The 17384-nt window shown below is 41.7% G+C and overlaps 1 protein-coding gene across 1 annotated transcript in view; it reads right to left on the reverse strand.

The window, feature by feature from the left end:
* Positions 1 to 83, reverse strand: part of phactr3a (phosphatase and actin regulator 3a) — a 13508-nt gene extending 13425 nt beyond the window's left edge. The window contains exon 1 of the mRNA XM_031845866.1: positions 67 to 83. Within this exon, the coding sequence (XP_031701726.1) occupies positions 67 to 83 (17 nt within the window). The remainder of the gene's footprint in view (positions 1 to 66) is intronic.
* Positions 84 to 17384: the final 17301 nt, after the last annotated feature.

The following is a 17384-nucleotide window of genomic DNA, read 5'->3' on the forward strand; positions in this document are numbered from 1 at the left end:
AAGAGGGAAGTAGGTGAGAGGAGAGAGAGGGAGGGAAAGAAACCAGAGCACAATTAGTATGCTCACCTTACTGAATAAACCATGATGGACTCCAAGTGCTGTGAACAGATTGAATTAGAAAGACTAATTTGATCAAGGCACACTCCCTAACAGTTGTTACTTCCCTGCGAATCCCCTCCCTCCGAGCCATACGTCACGCATCAAAATAAATATCTCTCACATTCCAAATTTGGAGGGAACCTGCGAGCACACAGACAGCCTCATTACACTACAAAAGATCCATTTCCCCTGAGATCAACAGGTTTGCCAGCCTCTCTGCTTTCCCAGATACTGCATTACACTCGGCTGCCTGGCAAAACTCATTGTCGTATTGTGTCAACCTTCTTTTGTTTTTGCAAATATAATGCTCTTCTGCCACATGTATATTTTCTCTGTCCTAGCTCTCACAGGAAACATGTCTCCCAAGTGATCAGGTTTCTCAGGAGGTGTAAATGTCTCTGCAATATGTTGTAAAATGCCACAAAACAAATCAAGAGTTGCATGCAGCACATGTGGTCATGTTCATGTTTATGTTTTGCAGTATATTTTTGGATCCCACCGATAGCTTCCACAAAGTGATTGCAGATCTTCCAGGGGTCGACATAAAATGATAGAAATGCACATCAGCAACTCAAAAGCACACAGGAGGCAAAACCAAACATACTTTAAACATCAGAGAATAAGTCAGCTGATGTTTGCATGTAAAAAGGGTTAGCAATGAAATTGTTACTAGGAAAAAAAACAAAAAAACAATGTAAATTAAAGTCTAAATAACTAAAACTAAACTACATCCATGTAAGATTCAGCAGATTTTGTTTCATATACAAACTAAGTTTTAGATAAAAGGAATAGAAACAAATAAAAGTACCGGTATGCAGCGATGTGTGACGAGTGCAGTAATCTATACTATAGATGAGCTGTCCCCCGACCAGCACAGAGAACCATTTTCTCTCTATAAAGGAATGCTTTTCAATGAATGGCGGCTGTGACTAATATCTTAAAGTGTGAGTCTACAGATCCATGTGAGAACATTGCTGCTGGGCCAGACTCACAAAGAGTGCCAAAAAGAGAAAATGTACAATAATTTCCATGTATTTAAGAGCTACATGCGTCAGTGTGACACAAATTCTGTCATATCTGCCTTCAGGAGGCTGATATCTTTGTTCAAATATTCAGCTGAGGAGGAGGCATGGATTTGTGATGGGGGAGGTTGGGGGAGGAGACGATTGGGTAAGGGGGTGCAGACTGGCTCAGGGTGTGATGTGGAGCACAGTGATGGAGAAAGGAGGATATAGTCGACTTTTTTTTGACAGCCCCTTGCTTCTGCCCTGAAGCACATGGGTAGGGAATAGAAAGAGGATGGTGGTGGTGGTGCTTAGGGGAGGCGAGAAGAGGAGAGGAGAAACAAGGAGACAAGAGGAGAACCATGACCAAGAGGAAAGGAGAGAAGAAACAGGAGATGAAAGAAAAGGAAAGCTGGTTGGTAAAGGGAAAGGAAGTGAGATAGGAGATCCAAGAAATGAGAGGAGAGAAAAGTATTGGCAGAAAACCGAAGAAGTAAAGGAGAATAGATGAGATGAAAGGAGCTAATTTCCAGTTTAACATTTGACCCTTAAAGTTCCTTGAAACAGGTCAGTTGACCACCATGCACACCCCTCTCGCCGTGTCATCATCACTGCTGTCACACATGCAGCGTGGCAGACGCGGCAGATCGCAGAATCCAGGTCAAGCTTGAAGGAAACGCACACCCAGTCGGGCAGAGAGAAAAAAAGAAAGCTTAAAAGAAGGAGAGGGGGAGCAGGAGGGGTAGAGCCGTTGTGTCTGTGTGTGTGTGTGTGTCTGTGTGTGTGTGTGTGTGGAGAGAGAAGAGAAGGGGAGAGTAGAGGAGGTGGGGTCAGGCCCGCTGCTGTTGCCATGGCGACCACATCCAGATGCTGCCGCAGCAGTGGGAGCCAGCGGGAGGAGCAAGTCAGTCTGGAGCTTAGAGGAGAGGAGGAGAGCAGAGGAGCCCCTTACACAGTACACTGCCTGCCACATCTAAAGCCAGTGGCAGCACCCAGTGCATTGTGGGTTTAGGTTGAAGCCACATGGAGGACGAGATCTGTCTGCGTTTTTCTTTTTTTTTTAAAGGGAAGGAGATGGGAGGGGGGAGGAGGAGAGAGAAGGGGGATTCCAGGGAGAAGCGGTGATAAGGAGGGATGGGAGGGTGCTGTTGCTATACGGAAGAGCTTGCAGGAGATTCTGAGCTCGTCCAATCAGGGAGCAGCTATTTATAATGCATATCAAGAAACTCTTCATTTTTCATAGAAGGGGTGGATGCTCAAAGAAAATGACAGGAGCAGGAATTAGGTAAAAACACATACAGTACATGCACATGGAGATTTATTTTATCCGCTGGATGAGGATGTATCGTAATCTGTGTCAGATAAACATGAATGAACTACATGTACCATGTGGCGATTATTTGCTATTCTAATTAATATGCTAATGCGACTAGGATTTAATAAATCCAAGTGTCATGCTGACGCAGTAGACCAATATAGCCGTTTGCTGTACGCCCATAGTCCTCTCCATACAAGTCTGAACACACTGGAATTCCAATCATAAGTTACTAGATTAAATTCCTTTTTGATAACGTTATATAATTCATGAACGAACACATGATCGCAGGGAAATACTGTATAAAGTTTGAATGCTGTACTCCATACTGCCTTAGTGCAGTGTGAACTCCAAAATGAAGTAGGCAATATGATAATGTGACTTGGCAAGAAAACTACATCAGAGTGTGTTAGTGTGCCACCAGGGACCACACCCTACTTAACCAGCTTGTCAGCACATTCAGCAGAATAAGATCTCTCCCATCATCCCCTTACCAGGTGCCTACAGTTAGAAGACCAAGGTGAATGTGTTATATTAAAACTTTAACTGAGGAAATGCCAAACACCCAATTTTCTTGCTCTTTTGCGACCCTGACAGTCGACAAGTTAAAGAATGAGTGAGGAATGAATACAACAGCTGTTGAAAGGGATTCACTCGGAGGGATAGGACAACAGTAATGGCATAGCCTTGCTCTGTGGAATACCTGAAAGACACATCTAATGAGTCCGTTCGTGTATTTACAGCTCTTTCTGTAAAAGACACACCAGAATAAAACAGCACTCCAGTATTAATCTAGTGGTGTACTGGGACACAAACTATGTCAATGGTGTTTGCACCATTCAAGTACAAGTACATTGAACATTCAAGTATTATCACATTTTTTTGAAAGCAGGTCTTTAAAACTCTCAAAAATAATCAGTACTCTGATCTGTGAGATAGCAATGCTGAAAAGGCCTTGGAGGGTTGTCAAGTGAGTAAGAAAATACTATCTATTATTATTACAAAATATTTACAGCTTAAAACGAGTACAGTCTGGTGCAAAGTTAATTTCTGTTTCATTTTATAGCCATTCCAGTGGCAAGGCTCCAAGGATGGCAATGTCAGCCGCTCAGTTAGTTGGTCTGTCGGCAGTCATTCATGGTCACCTCAGGGTGAACTGTAATAACTTTGATGATTCCTTTACTTCGTCATTGGGTCAATATTGTAATTAGTGCAATACTTGTGGTTTTTGACCAACTACCTGCAAAAGTAATGACATTCCCATCAGCCTCAGCTGTACTTTGTATTTAGTGCTGATTAGCAAATGTTAGCATGCTAATATGCTCAACAAAAATATTGCTGGTAAACATTATACCCGCTAAACATCTGCAGGTTAGGATTGTCATTGTGAGCATGTTGCCCAAAGCACAGCTGTGTCTAAGTATAGCCTCACACAGCTGCTAGCATGGCTGAAGCTTCTTGTTACTACACTGTACCTGCTGCAGGCCCCTTTGAACCAAACCTGTGGCTCATAACAAATAATAGATCTCACTGTGCAACTTTTCCTGCTAAACACTGTGTGTGTGGTCTTATTCATAGCTTTAAATAACGGGCCGACCCTTCATCCCACCGTTTCTGCATAGCCCAAAGTGCCTTGGTTCCTCACTAAAGCCACCCTGCTCCCTCCACCCGGGCAACTGACAGTGTGCCCTTGAGCAGACCAACTCCTTACCCGCTGCTACGCCAGCTAACCTCCTCACTTTACCCCCTGGCTTTACAACTGTGCTGCCATCTGTCTGTGGCCCCGCTGCCGCGGGGGCCCGGGCACAGTCAGGGCACACAGCTAACAACTCGCAGGGAGAGAGTGAAGAGCAGAAGGGCTGAAGTGAAGAGAGCATGAATGAGAGACAAAAGCCGAGATCAAGAATGGTAGTGCTCAAGTGTAGAGTGATTTATTAAAGGACAAACAGAGAGAATGACGAACACTTTCGCAAAATGACTCTCTTCAGTCTCTAAAAGGAGCCAAGTCCACTCAACATATTAATAACTTCTGAAAGCCTTGTCTCATAAAGCTTTCTATCCTCTATGAGATGTATATTTGCATATCCAATCACCAACATTCATCCCATTGAACTACATTTCAATGAGACATAAATAATAAATTACTAATGAGTCTTGTTTTCAGGACAGTTTTATTATATAATCCATTTTGGGCAATTCTGCAACTGTAAATTCATTAGGCAGAGGACCATAACCACCACTGATGATGATTGATGAAGGTCATGTTGTGCCTTATATGCATCTTTCTAACAATAATGTACTTCATTAGAAAGGGAACGAATAAAAACAACCTGTTTACCCTTCTGAGCGGTCCATTCTAACGCCTAATAAATGAACTCTGGTATAAACAAACAGAGCCAGCTTTGCTCCTCTGGTGAACTTGTTTAGGACTGAAACTCATTTCTGGGAAACCAGGGTGTCACGGTGTTATAGGCTACATGAGTCTGCAACCGCCAAGCCTCCAGATCATCCAAGTGATTACAGCACAAAACTCCAGCATGTGGGCTACTGGCATCAAGAGAGTGAAATTATGTCAGTGAAGCCAGCAACCAATAGGAAATGCCCGAGGCCCTTGTTTTTTTTACCATATGTTGATGTTAAGAGTGAGGACTAGTGGGTGGCTTCGTGTGTAAGCCTTTGCTGCAGCATCAACAAGGAGAACTAAGAACTAAGAATCTAGTTCATTCTCAGTTTCTGATGAAAGGCTGTTTTTCTGGTTTCATGAAATATGGTGGACGGATGGATGTTGGGGCGTGTACAAACTGATTAGATAATGGTGGCGATTGCGAGAAGGTTATTATAACCATTTTGTCCAAACTGAATTAGCCTCATTGGTTATCGGCGATTGATATTATTATTATATTTAAAACATTATTTAAAGCTAGAGTAGTCTAATTATTTAAGAAGCATTTTTTGCTATATTTGTTGAAATTCTATTTACATCCCGACAGCAATCAATAAATCCAAGACACCCGTGCCTGTCCCAGTACTGTAATAAGCACGTTGAATCATTTAATTTAACCTGGAAATGATTGAACAGCTAACCTGCCTGCCTATCTTCGCACACTCCTTCCCTACTCTGAGCCCGTGCACTCATTGTGCATGACTGGATCTACCACAAGCTGCAAGCTTGACAGCTGTGAGTGCTAACAATAGCCATGTTCTTTGTTTACATTCGTGATAATGTTAGAAGTTATCTTACGTGTGAATGAGACATGAGCGATGCGCCGCGCTCCCCTTCACAACGCTCTTAAATGGACTCGTCACCTGACTGTAGTCAGTCAGTTTGCCTTCATGTGTTTTGGGGGAGTGGCCTGGGAGGGAGGCCAGAAGGGACATTTTTTTCAGTTGGATATTTTCAAAATCTAGCTCACTCTTGCTTGTTTATCCAAAGGTGCCTACCCCAGCTTTAAGGGGCATTGATTTTACAAATCAAAATGAGTTTACTCGTCATGGAGGTACAGTAGTACTACTCAGCCTGTGTACTGTTTCATGTTTTCTGTGGCTCTGGAGGAGCTTTGTCAAGTCTGAAAAAATAACCCCTAGTGATATCATCAAGATTACGTGGGTTGAGCTTGGAGACGTTTTGAATGTGCTTTTGGAGCTTGACTCATACTAGGGACTAATAGCCAGGATGTCTCAAGATGTTCCCTCACAACTCCGCCAACTTAAGTGCCATAATGCCGCTTGAAAGCAAAGAAAGCCCATCTTGATTTAGCTTACAGTAAATTATGCTAAAACTAAAACGCTCAAGTATTATAAATGTTGATGGAATAATAGTTTTGTTTTTTCAAAGCCCCTTAAAGCTTGGTTTAAAAAAGTATTTAAATGTTGCTTTAGTGTAATTGGTGCACAGAAGCATACGACACTTTTTTCCAACTCGGCCTAGCTCATTTCAAACCAAGTGAGAAGGGCACTTTTTATTCTTTTTTTTTTGTAGTTTTTGTTTGTTTGGTGAAGAAATAATAATTGTAATCTAAAAACTTTTAAAACTGTAATGTGCCTGAATAAAAGCAAGTTTTGCTTATACAGAACTACTCATAATGTGGATGACTTACACACATGACACATTTACACACGGACACGCCTCTGCATTTCAACCAAAAAAAGACAAGCTATCTTTGACCAAACTGTGAAAGCCTCGCTGCAGCCATCAACCACCCAGTGGGCCGAAAATGTTCTTGCTAAAAGTGCTTTTCCTGTCACCCACACAATAGGGCGAGCCTCGGAAAATGTCATTACAACCTGCTCACCCAACAACAAACCCGAGAAGAAGAAGAAGACCCTGAATGAGTCCAGTAACACTTCCAGTTTATAGCTAAGTTTTGGCCATGTTCTCGTTACAAGAAATCGCATCCTGTTCCATCAAAAAGCTCCGTCCAATCAGGTAATGCAAGTCTTGGGTCATACCTTGGGCTGTTCCTGCAGTCTATCACATTAATCTAAAAAACTGCAAGATTCACATTGACCCATACAGCACATTTTATATCTTCAAAAGTCCTGCTTGCAAAAGATTAGCCTTGTCACAGAGAGGCTTTAATTATAAAGTTTACACCTTGATGACAAGAAAGAGGCGGGCAGTCTTGTGTTTCGACTTTTCCAACAACAAAAATATCAGGCTTTAATCCGGCAACAAGATATTTAAGCGTCCTTGAACAATATTCTGAACAGCCTTTTTTAATTCCTCGAGATGACAGCGAATGTAAATGTGAGCAGTCACCGGTACTCTCAAAGTTTATGCTCAGATGAGTTCGGGCGTGGGCGATCTGTGTGACTACATGAGTGTGTATAAAAGCTTTTGTGTGTACACTTGATGGCTCAGTTCCACTGGGCTGCCATCGCTCTGCAGGGAGGAGAGCACATCGTGGTCTCCAGGCAGAAAAGACAATGGGAGATGCGCAGAGCAACAGTACAAATATCCACTGTTAACACTGTAATCTCCAAAGCAAGTTCCCACGACAAGGATGCCACTGACATTTGGATTCCCTCAAGTGTGCAAGTGTGGGGCGATGTGGGACTACTAAAATCAACTTGATGTATCAGCCCAAGCAGTGGCTGGAGCTAGAAACAGTGAACCATAATGTACACTAGTGTGTGCAAAACTGCTACTCCTCAAGGGGAACACAAAAGTGAGTAAAAATAGCATAATTCATCATGTTTTGTTGTCCGAAAAGCTGTGTTTCAGCCATATGCTGGAGTTCAAATAGATCACGCCTGTCTAGGATGAACAGTGGCCAACAGCTAATTTTGTGACACCAGACTGCCCACTGACCTCATTTATCATGGACAAACGGATATACTTAAACAGGCCAGGAATTACATGCATGGTCGTATTTGTCATAATACCATATAATAACCATGTCAATAGTTATCTCGTGCATATCGTGGAAGACATGGGGTCAAACAAACACGCTGCATGCTAGTTCTATTGAGAGATCGGAGATAGGAAATGTGATGCGTCTGTGTGTGAGATTTACAGTATAAACAGTCATGACTGCAGTTACAATTATGACCCTACTAATTAAAGATACGTTTCTATTCCTACGTTGATTCTAGGGAATCATTTCTTGAAGTAAAGTATTGCTTTTATTCATCAAACCTGTAAGTACACCCAGTCTAGAATCTGTGTCTCTTGCCTGAAAATGATGTCAAGCGGAATTTTTTTTTTTTACTGTTTTGAAAATTTGGTTTGGAGCAAAAATGAGTCAGTCCTCGAGTAGAATCTGTTGTGAGAGATGTCTGGTACTGATGGCAGACAGGAAAATGTCCGCAAAAGATTTTGCCCAGTTACACAAACACATTCACTTGTGTGACCACACAAGCTTCCCTGCAGTCGTTTTCATGCAAGAGGAAGGCTGCCGTGGTGAAAGAAAAATATGCTATCGGGTAGTCAAACAGTGTTGGGCCATATGATGAATCAGTGTTGATGGAGAAGTTGCTAGAAGCCACTCACTCATCAATAATGACCACAAACTCTGTACTACAGACTTGGCCATAGTTCTAATAGCAGTTTTAATGGGATTAGATTTGAGCTTTTGGCTTACATGAATGTATGGGATGATTGAATTAAATGGAATTTGTGCCTGGATCTGCACAGTGTACTTTCCTCATTAATGTGTCATCGGTGAAAAAATAATAAAATCAAAAATGCCGGGTCTCATTCCCAGCAGATCAAGAGCCGGCTGACTTATCAGCACACAGAACACGGCTCTGCTCGGTTCAGCAGCCTGCTGCAACGCAAAGGCTGCTGCTGTCCATGGTGCTGAAACTCACTCTGCTTTAATACCAGAAAAACAAGTCCAACATCACTTCCCATTACCAACCTAGTGCAATATATTTCAATTAACCAAATTTCAAATTCTTTAACGTTATTGCCCTCACAAACTGTCATATTTTAGCAGAAATAGAAGGCTGCGTCTGCAATTGTCACCTCTCAATACCCACCATAGTGGAGCTGCAGCTTATTTTTATTTTCGATTAATTTTTTTTTTTTACTTATCAATTAAATGTTTGGTCTATGAATGTCAAAGAATTCACCAAAAAAACAACAACCAAATGTTAAGTTCCAAAACCGAACTCAATCTAAGCAGCAAATCCTCACATTAGAGAAGCTGGAACAAGAGAACGTTTGACACTTCTGAGTGGTAAACGACAGAAGTGATACATCGTTTCAGCTCCACACCATGGACTATAACAGTTATGTGACAATGATGACGCAAAAATCATTATGATCCATGAAGTGCCATAAAGTGTGACTCACTTCCACTGCTAATTTTCCCTTTGTGTGAATTGAATATTTTGGGGTTTTGGACTCTTAGTCAGACAAACCAAGCAATTTAAACACCTCACCATGGGCGGTGGGGAAGAAAGTAAAGGGCATTTTTTACTTTTCTCTAATATTTTATTGGCAAAATGTAAGCAATGAATGTAAAATATAATCAAAAAGATTACTTAATTAATAAAGAGCAGTAATGCAAATAGTAGTGTAGTCCAGTGGCAATTATTTTTACCCTGTAGAGCGGATTTAAATCCCACCATGCAACCCAATTGTCTGTACACGTCATGGTCACTAACCAGGATTTATATATCATCATGAACTGTGCAAACAGGAAGAACAGGTACATTTAGACGGATGCCAGATGAGAGTACACTAAATTGTTTTAGAGTAAACTACTGAGTGTATTATGTAGGGAATATTGAATGAGTGAACAGCGGAGTGATTTTGAACACAGCCAAAGACACTCTAACCCTCCACTCACTTTCCTCCCAGCTAATCTCTCCACGCCACACACAGTCAGTCCAACAACACGATGAAAAGCTTCGATTCATTTCCTTTTTATGGCCGTATTACTTCTAGTACAGTTATCTGATCTGGCTATGTACTTAATTTACCATCTCCTGAGAGGCCCTGGAGGAGATGTTCAATAATACTGTAGTGTAAGTGCCTATCAAACAGTCACTCCATGGAAGGCCTCACACCATTTTCTCTCATCTCTGTGGTAGTCTAAAGTCTTTCAGTCTGCCTTCATCATACCTCCCCTACATTAGAAGCTTTACCTCTATCTAGTTATTTTCTTTCTTTCTCACTCCATCCTTGATTTATGCCTCCTTCCTGCCTGTTCCCTATGTTTCTCCATCCCGGACAGGAGTGTTTATCTGTGATGGGACCCAGGACTCCCCTCTTCATCTATCTCTGACTGAATCTGGCAGGTTTGTCAGGAGAGAGGGACACAGCGGCTATGAACAGGTGTGAGGATACAATACACTGATTTATGTGTGTGTCTGTGTGCGAGGAAGAGAAAGAGAGAGAGAGACACTGGGAGTGCTGCTGTGGACGTTAAAAACGTACTGACATATGATCAAGAAGATGAATTGGACTCTTTTTCTATATTGTTTTACAGCCTTACTTGAAGGGGCTATAATCGTATTTTTTATGTAGATGGTAATTCAATACTTGACAGAAGAGTTGTATAAAATCAAGAACCCACAGAATAATACCACCCGATTCTGCTGTTCCCCTCAGCTGGAGCTTTATAGCGTCTTTCAGCTCATCGTTTCTGTTTTATGGCTTGCAATTTTACTATTTTGTTTCACTCTCACCTCTCTCATAGTATTGTTTTTGGCAGACCCTTTCAGCAAAACAACTTTTACTACCCACTGTACGCTACCTGCCCAGCACTAAACAGCAGACAGACAAATTTGGCGACCAGCCAGTGAACATAGTGGAGCATTTAGCAGCTAAAGCGGCAGATATTTTCTCAGGGGTTGGTAGAGACCAAACTCCTGTATTTGGCCCCAAACTATTGCAGGTTACATATATAGTGTAGATTAGAAAGTGCAGATAGTGTAGAAATGCAAAAGCAAAGGTGAGTCAATGAGAATAAATCATACAGATTTAGATAAAAAGAGGAATTTAGTATACTTGGTGTAACCATATCACTAAAAGGTCTACATATGATCCATGAAAAACTGTCCAGTACTGGAACTCATGCAGAGGCTTTCCAAAGCACACAGCTACTGCCTCTGTGTTAATGGTCTCCTGTAGACTATCCATCATCTCACCGTGGCCAGTTAGCAATCGGGATGATTCCTTGACTTTTTTCAACGAAAGCCGTCTTTTCCTCATCTATTTCTCTCCTTGCTCTGTTTCCTGCTCCTCCACCTCCTCTCTGCCTCACTAATTCAGTCTCCTGTCCTTTTCCTTCCAAAAGAGGCCTCCACTGTTCTACAGACTCGATACCCAGAGGAGTTTACTCATCTTTGCTCTTTACCCTTCTCAGCATAGTGCATACAGCTATGTGAACTCCATTTCACCTCAGCATTTAAAGGCTAAATAGCTCCATTTCATGCAGCCTTTACGCTGGTTTCTCTGACAAGTGTTGAGGGCTGCTTGGGTCTTCATTCTCTGTTCTCCAAGGGCTGTCTGTTCAACTGCCTGACTGTCTCATTCTAGCCCATTTCGGCTGTGATTTTGTGATTGTTTTCATTGCACGAGTCTGCACAGCCCTGCCAGTTCTCCTGCAGATCAATGCACACTTGAATGCACACGCCCCAAAAAAAAATCGCGCTGACATGCAGGTGTTTGCATGCAAACAACAGGCGCAGCCACACATGGCTCAGATGCTGTCAAATGCCTAATCTGCTCCCACATCCACAGGGAGCAGGCATGATGTAGAGCTTTTGTTGTTCTCGTGATTTTTGTGCTCCATTTTCATGGGCGGCTGAAAGACAGTGAAGGCGTCCACAGAGAGCAGAGCTCAACAAAACGTCCAGATGCAGCTTATTACCATTCACTACTCTAGCGGTCGTGGATCCACAGTGTGACAGTACGGTTGGTACAACGTGCAGATATGTTACAGACAGAGAGTAGAAAAGGATGACGAACACAAAAGCAACGGTATAAAATAACATATCATGTTAAAGAATATTTCATTAATCTCGCCCATCCTTACCAAAGACCAAAGAGTAAACTATAAAATGACTGAATGAGTCAGTGCTTGTAGTCGTGGACTGGCGGATATGTATCACCATGCTTAAGGGCCAGTTTTAAAACATACAGTCCTTTGATCCCACAGTCTCAACTACATCAATTAATAATAAAAAAAACGAAGCATTTCATGTTGGTGAAAGCATATATTTTGTTAGGCAACCAGGGAGCAACTCTTAGGCTCTATGACAGAGTGTTTGTCTCTTTGGCCTCTGTGAGGACCTTTATGGCATCATGGAGGAGAGAAATGAATAGCTCGCCAGTGGCTACTACTAACAAGTGGCCTTGACTGACTCACAGACCCTTTAGGCTGACCATGACCAATGAGTTGTGACGCTGGTGTGAGTTACAGCTCCGCTACTGAAAGTAGGAAGTGAGAACTTATTGAGGCTGGGCTTCATGTGGTTGCAGGTGGTTCTTCTGAAGACTAAATCTTACGACAGTGCATCCTGATACTGTAAGCTTGCTTGAGTCGATCTATGTGTGCATTATTTTATTGTGTTCTCCTTGATGGCAGCTAAAGAACAATTGAAAAACCATGATTTTAACAATATTTTCTTTGTCTAGAAAATGTTTTCATATGTCTTGTTTTGTCCATCTAACAGTCCAGAAGCCAAAGATATTCAGTTAACTATGATTTAAAATAGAAAAAGCAGCAGATACAAACATTAAAGAAGCTGGAACCAGATCGTTTTTGGCAATTTTGCTTAGAAAATGACTCATTTGATTAATTATCAAAATAGTTGGACGACTAATTGTTTCTGCTCTACTGAGAATATCTTCCATTTGCATTACAACCTAACAGTGATATAGGCTACAGTTTGTAGAATCAGTATTTGTCCTATACCCACCCAGTTTCTAGCCAAACACATTCTTCAAACAGACACAAATATTATTGTAACTTGAATTCACTGTATTCGAAGGATACTGAATCTCCCTTTAAACACCTGTCATGCTGGCAAATACTTGGCATTCCTTGGTTTACTTCATTGAAATGTGGCGAGGTGTATTTCTGCTTAGTAATGCTGATCACTTGGCCAAACGTAGACAGCAGGATGTCATACTGAGATATTTACAGACTTTAACTGTTATAGAAGAATTATTTTCTGGTGTCTGATTCTCACTTCTTCCAACTTTTCTTAGACTGAAAAACGTCTCACCTCTCAGTCACTGTTGCTCTCACTGTTGTTTTATCCCCTTAACTGAATGCAACAAGTTCCCAACCTGCTTCTTGACTCTAGAGGAGGTTGAAAATCATTCAGAAAAATAGATCGAAGAGTAGGATTTTTTGGGAGATATCCTTTTTTTGTTTTCTTGCGGAAAGTTAGCTAAGGCTAAGAAGATTGGTACCACCCTTTTCTACGAGTGGTCCCAATCTTTGCAATATTCTCTGAAGTGTCTTTGAGCCAGACAGCGAATCATTACCATATCCACAGGTGGATCAGGTAGATGAATGGATAGATAGATGGATAGATAGATTAAGGAAATTCAAATTCTTGAGAACTACCTTTGCAATTTGGGTATCCATATTTTTTTGGGGGGTGAATACATCTATATTCAGAAAGACTATAAATGATAATAGCTTTTTTTTTAACATAAAACATATAAATATGCTCTGCTAGAAAGACCAAATACGTAAGTCAGAACTTGAAAATGAGCATAATACGTCCCCCTTTTTTTTTTACACATTCCTAATACCATTTTACGTCCATTATTACTTCTTCATTTTAAGCAAAACCTTTTTTTATGGGGAGTACATTATATAAGACCCACTGACTCAAACTGTCCCATATTTACTCATCAGGGCCTGAGCAAAAGGGAGGTATTATGTGCAGGACATTGCTCTGGTTTGGGGTGAGTCATCGTCACAGCTCAATATCAGCTTTCACAGGGTTTGAAGTATCTCCTTGTTCATTAGGGGGGCTCCACTTATACCTGCAATCCTCAGAGATCCATCTGATGTCAGATCTGAGAAGATTATCCAGGTATCAGTCAGACCGATGAAGGAGGATGAGACCTAAAAAATCTCTGCTCAGTGGGCATTTGTGGTAGGAGACACTGTCCTATAACCAACCAAAGTGGGTCCAACTGGTCACGGGTTTAATCCGCAATGTGAGCTGAGATCCATCGTGTTGAAGTGGCCTTGTGCCAGATGACCAATTTGATCTCTAGGTACGCTGTCCTTTCACTTAACCAGCATTCTGACTCACCAAGAGCGAGGGCACATAAAAAGCTATTTTCTTTACAAAATATTACAGCACTGTTTGTGTGGTTGGTCATTTGCACTTACGATTAGATGATTAATTAAAGAAATTTCACTGAAGTCTTATCACTCCTAGCATTTATTTCTTCAGTTTGAAATATGGGACAAACTATTTTTAGTTCCCACCTCTTAAGGAGGATATGCTGCTTTGTTCTCTGTTTTTTAATCATTGTACTTGGAATAGTTGGGGGGTATGGACTGTTTGTCAGATCAAACAAGTAATCAATCGACATCAACTCTGGCTCTGGGAAATTGGGATGTGGATTTCTACTCTGTTATGACATTTTCTAAACTAAAATATGAATCGTTTAATCCAAAAAAAGCATAAAATGGTGAACTGATGATTGAATTAATAATTAGTTGTAGCTGTATCTGCACGGTATTTGTGTTTTTTTGTACTGAATAGCTGATATTCTCATTCTACTCTCTCCTGATATGTGTCTTATGTAACTCTTTCCAAACTTCCTGCCTAAATTTCCTAACCAGTGCTTCTCAGAGAATCCCATATTTCTATAAGATTTTACTTAGAGAAATGAAGCCACAGTGACAGCCCTGCTTGGACATGCTTTCTGTCCGCAAAGCTTGAAGGTGTCCTCTCCACACCATTAACGTGGTTGACACTCTGCAATGACGAAGTAGAAGTTTCAGTGAAAGTGACATTTTATTAGCAGTAGAACGTAAAGGGTCCTTGTCTGAACAAACTGACTAAACACGTTTTATACTGTTGCTCCTGTTACTGGACTCATGTTCCTAAATAACTGTGAAATATTAAACAGATGCTCAAAGAGGAGGACTCCATTTAGTTTCCACAAGACAAATTTACCAGAATAAAAAAGTAATTGCAACAATGAGAGAAAACATTATCAGACCACTTTGAAATGTAATTCCACACACTTAATAAGAAGTAGGATTGGATTGTTGGACAGTTTTAAGACTTGTCCTGCTTACTGCACCTTCATTTAAGAGAAAACATAGCTAGTATTCTCTGTGATGGGCGACTGTGACTGCTGTCTCTATTGACTCGTCTCCCTAGTGTTGAGTAAGTGGATGAATACAGTGTCAGCCTCTGCAGCTGCAAGGGCCACTGTGTTGGGGGAAAAGGGCAGTCTTTGCCAAAGTAATCCTTTGGCAAAGACTGGTGTCCCAGCGGCTTGCGCAGTAATGATCCACACGGGTGGGCACTGTTGTGTACTTTAGGTCACCAGACACTAACATTGTACTTGCAGTGTATTGACAACTGTATTCACATCTTTGACAATAATGCGGTTGTGAGTGCAAGAGGCTGATATTCAGTGTTCCCTAATATTAGCTCTCATCACTAGCGAAGGCTGATCTGAAAGCTGCTATGTTGTTTATTCGGGTGTGTCGAAGACCCAGTGTGACATTATCACATCCACCTATGTGTGAATTAAATCGTCCATAGGAGGGTTGAATTCGGCAAGGGTCCATTAAAATGTGCTATGGCCAGTTGATGATTGCAGACAGGTGTGATTTGAAGGGGGGGTGTAAAACATGGGCCTCATTAGTGAACAGTTGAAAGGTGTATGATGCTGTTTGTTTTTTCTGAATCATTCTGTCAAGCATTCTTCATGTGCGTAAAACTCACCATGCGTGGGAGTAAAGGCGATGACTCTTTCTAAGCCCACACAATATGACCATAAATAGCCTCACTTGTGTAAAAAAAAAAATCAAACCATGTTCTTGCACTGAAGGTATATTCAGGAGCGAGAAGAATTTACAGCAAACACAAGAGTCACATGAAGTCTATTTGCAGGAGTTCATCAGAGAAGTGCAGGACATGACTGCTCCCTGGTGTTCTCCTCTTATTAATGAAAGATCAATTAATTATTCCTTATGCAGAGGGATGACTAACAGACCACAGAGAGATAGGCATGGGCTCCATGTTGAAAAGCACACCTGCAGGATGCATGAAGTGGTGAATCGATAGCTTGTGAGTGCATGGCTGTGCAGAATTGGAGATATTTCCAACCATTGCCTTCATCACGTGGACAGCCGGCCATTGATCACAACAGTGATCATTTCAGTATGGGGAAGAGGGAAGGGGGTGGGGGGTGACAGAGCTGTCAATACGCAGGGTCAGAGCAATAGGCTTGTAAAAAAAAAAATTAAAAAGAGATGTTCTTGTGCCTTTTGAAAATAAAACACACCAAAACCTAACGCCAAAAACCCATGTGTCTCCAGAATAACGAGGCTATAATGGTGGCTTAGAAAAGACAACAAATACGTTCAGCCGAGCATCATGGACCACACATGCATGCGGATTTTGAGATGAATGTACACGCTCTATAGGGATGTTGGCATCATGCAGAAGGCAATATACTGTAAATGTTGCACGCGCTAATATCATATTAAACGACCTACACGCTGATTCCTGAATAGTACTTGCAGCCATGACAGCCCAATAGGCTACAGGCGTCTTTGTAACGCGCTAAATCTGCAGGGGCATGCAGCCATTCATAGACGCTGATATGGCACATTCATTTTCAATTTGCAGCTCCACGATTCGGTGTTATAGCCCGTATTTTACGTCCAAGGTTGGAAGCATATGCGCTAATTATCCCTCGGTGTTGCGATATCCCACTGGGCAAGCAATGATGCCTTTTGGAAACCGCTGCATCGCCAAAGAAGCGGAAACATAAAAAAAAAAGACTTGCATATATAGCAAATAAATATCCAGACAATGACGCGTCTATCTTACCTGTGCCATGAGCCAAATCGATGCCCGGTTCGGGGAGTATGTTCGGGTCACTTTGAGATCTGCCTCGGTGCAGACAGCCGTCTAGTCCATCCGATGTAGCCATAGGAAGACAGCACAGGAATCCTGAATAAAATATTGAAAACCCAACCAGAGGCAGGCAAGGTCAGGAGGAAAGCAGCGAGCGAGTGCAGATTTAATTCGCTCTGACAACAGCCGCTTTGAGCATCTACCAGGGAGCCATGGCTGAGCAGAAATTCAGTGTGTGTGTGTGTGTGTGTGTGTGTGTGTGTGGTGTGTATGTGTGTGTGTGTCTGGGCTGTGTGCGCGATGATGTGTATGGATGTGGGAGGGGTGATATGCCCCCGATGATGCCCGTCCCTGTCCAGCAACACGACAAAATATTCAAAACACCTAGCATGCTGCACACATTAATACATTTTTGGAGCTTATAATTAATA

Source organism: Anarrhichthys ocellatus, unplaced genomic scaffold (genome assembly GCF_004355925.1).
Source record: "Anarrhichthys ocellatus isolate YVR2014 unplaced genomic scaffold, GSC_Weel_1.0 scaffold5, whole genome shotgun sequence".
In the NCBI taxonomy this organism is placed as follows: Eukaryota; Metazoa; Chordata; class Actinopteri; order Perciformes; family Anarhichadidae; genus Anarrhichthys; species Anarrhichthys ocellatus.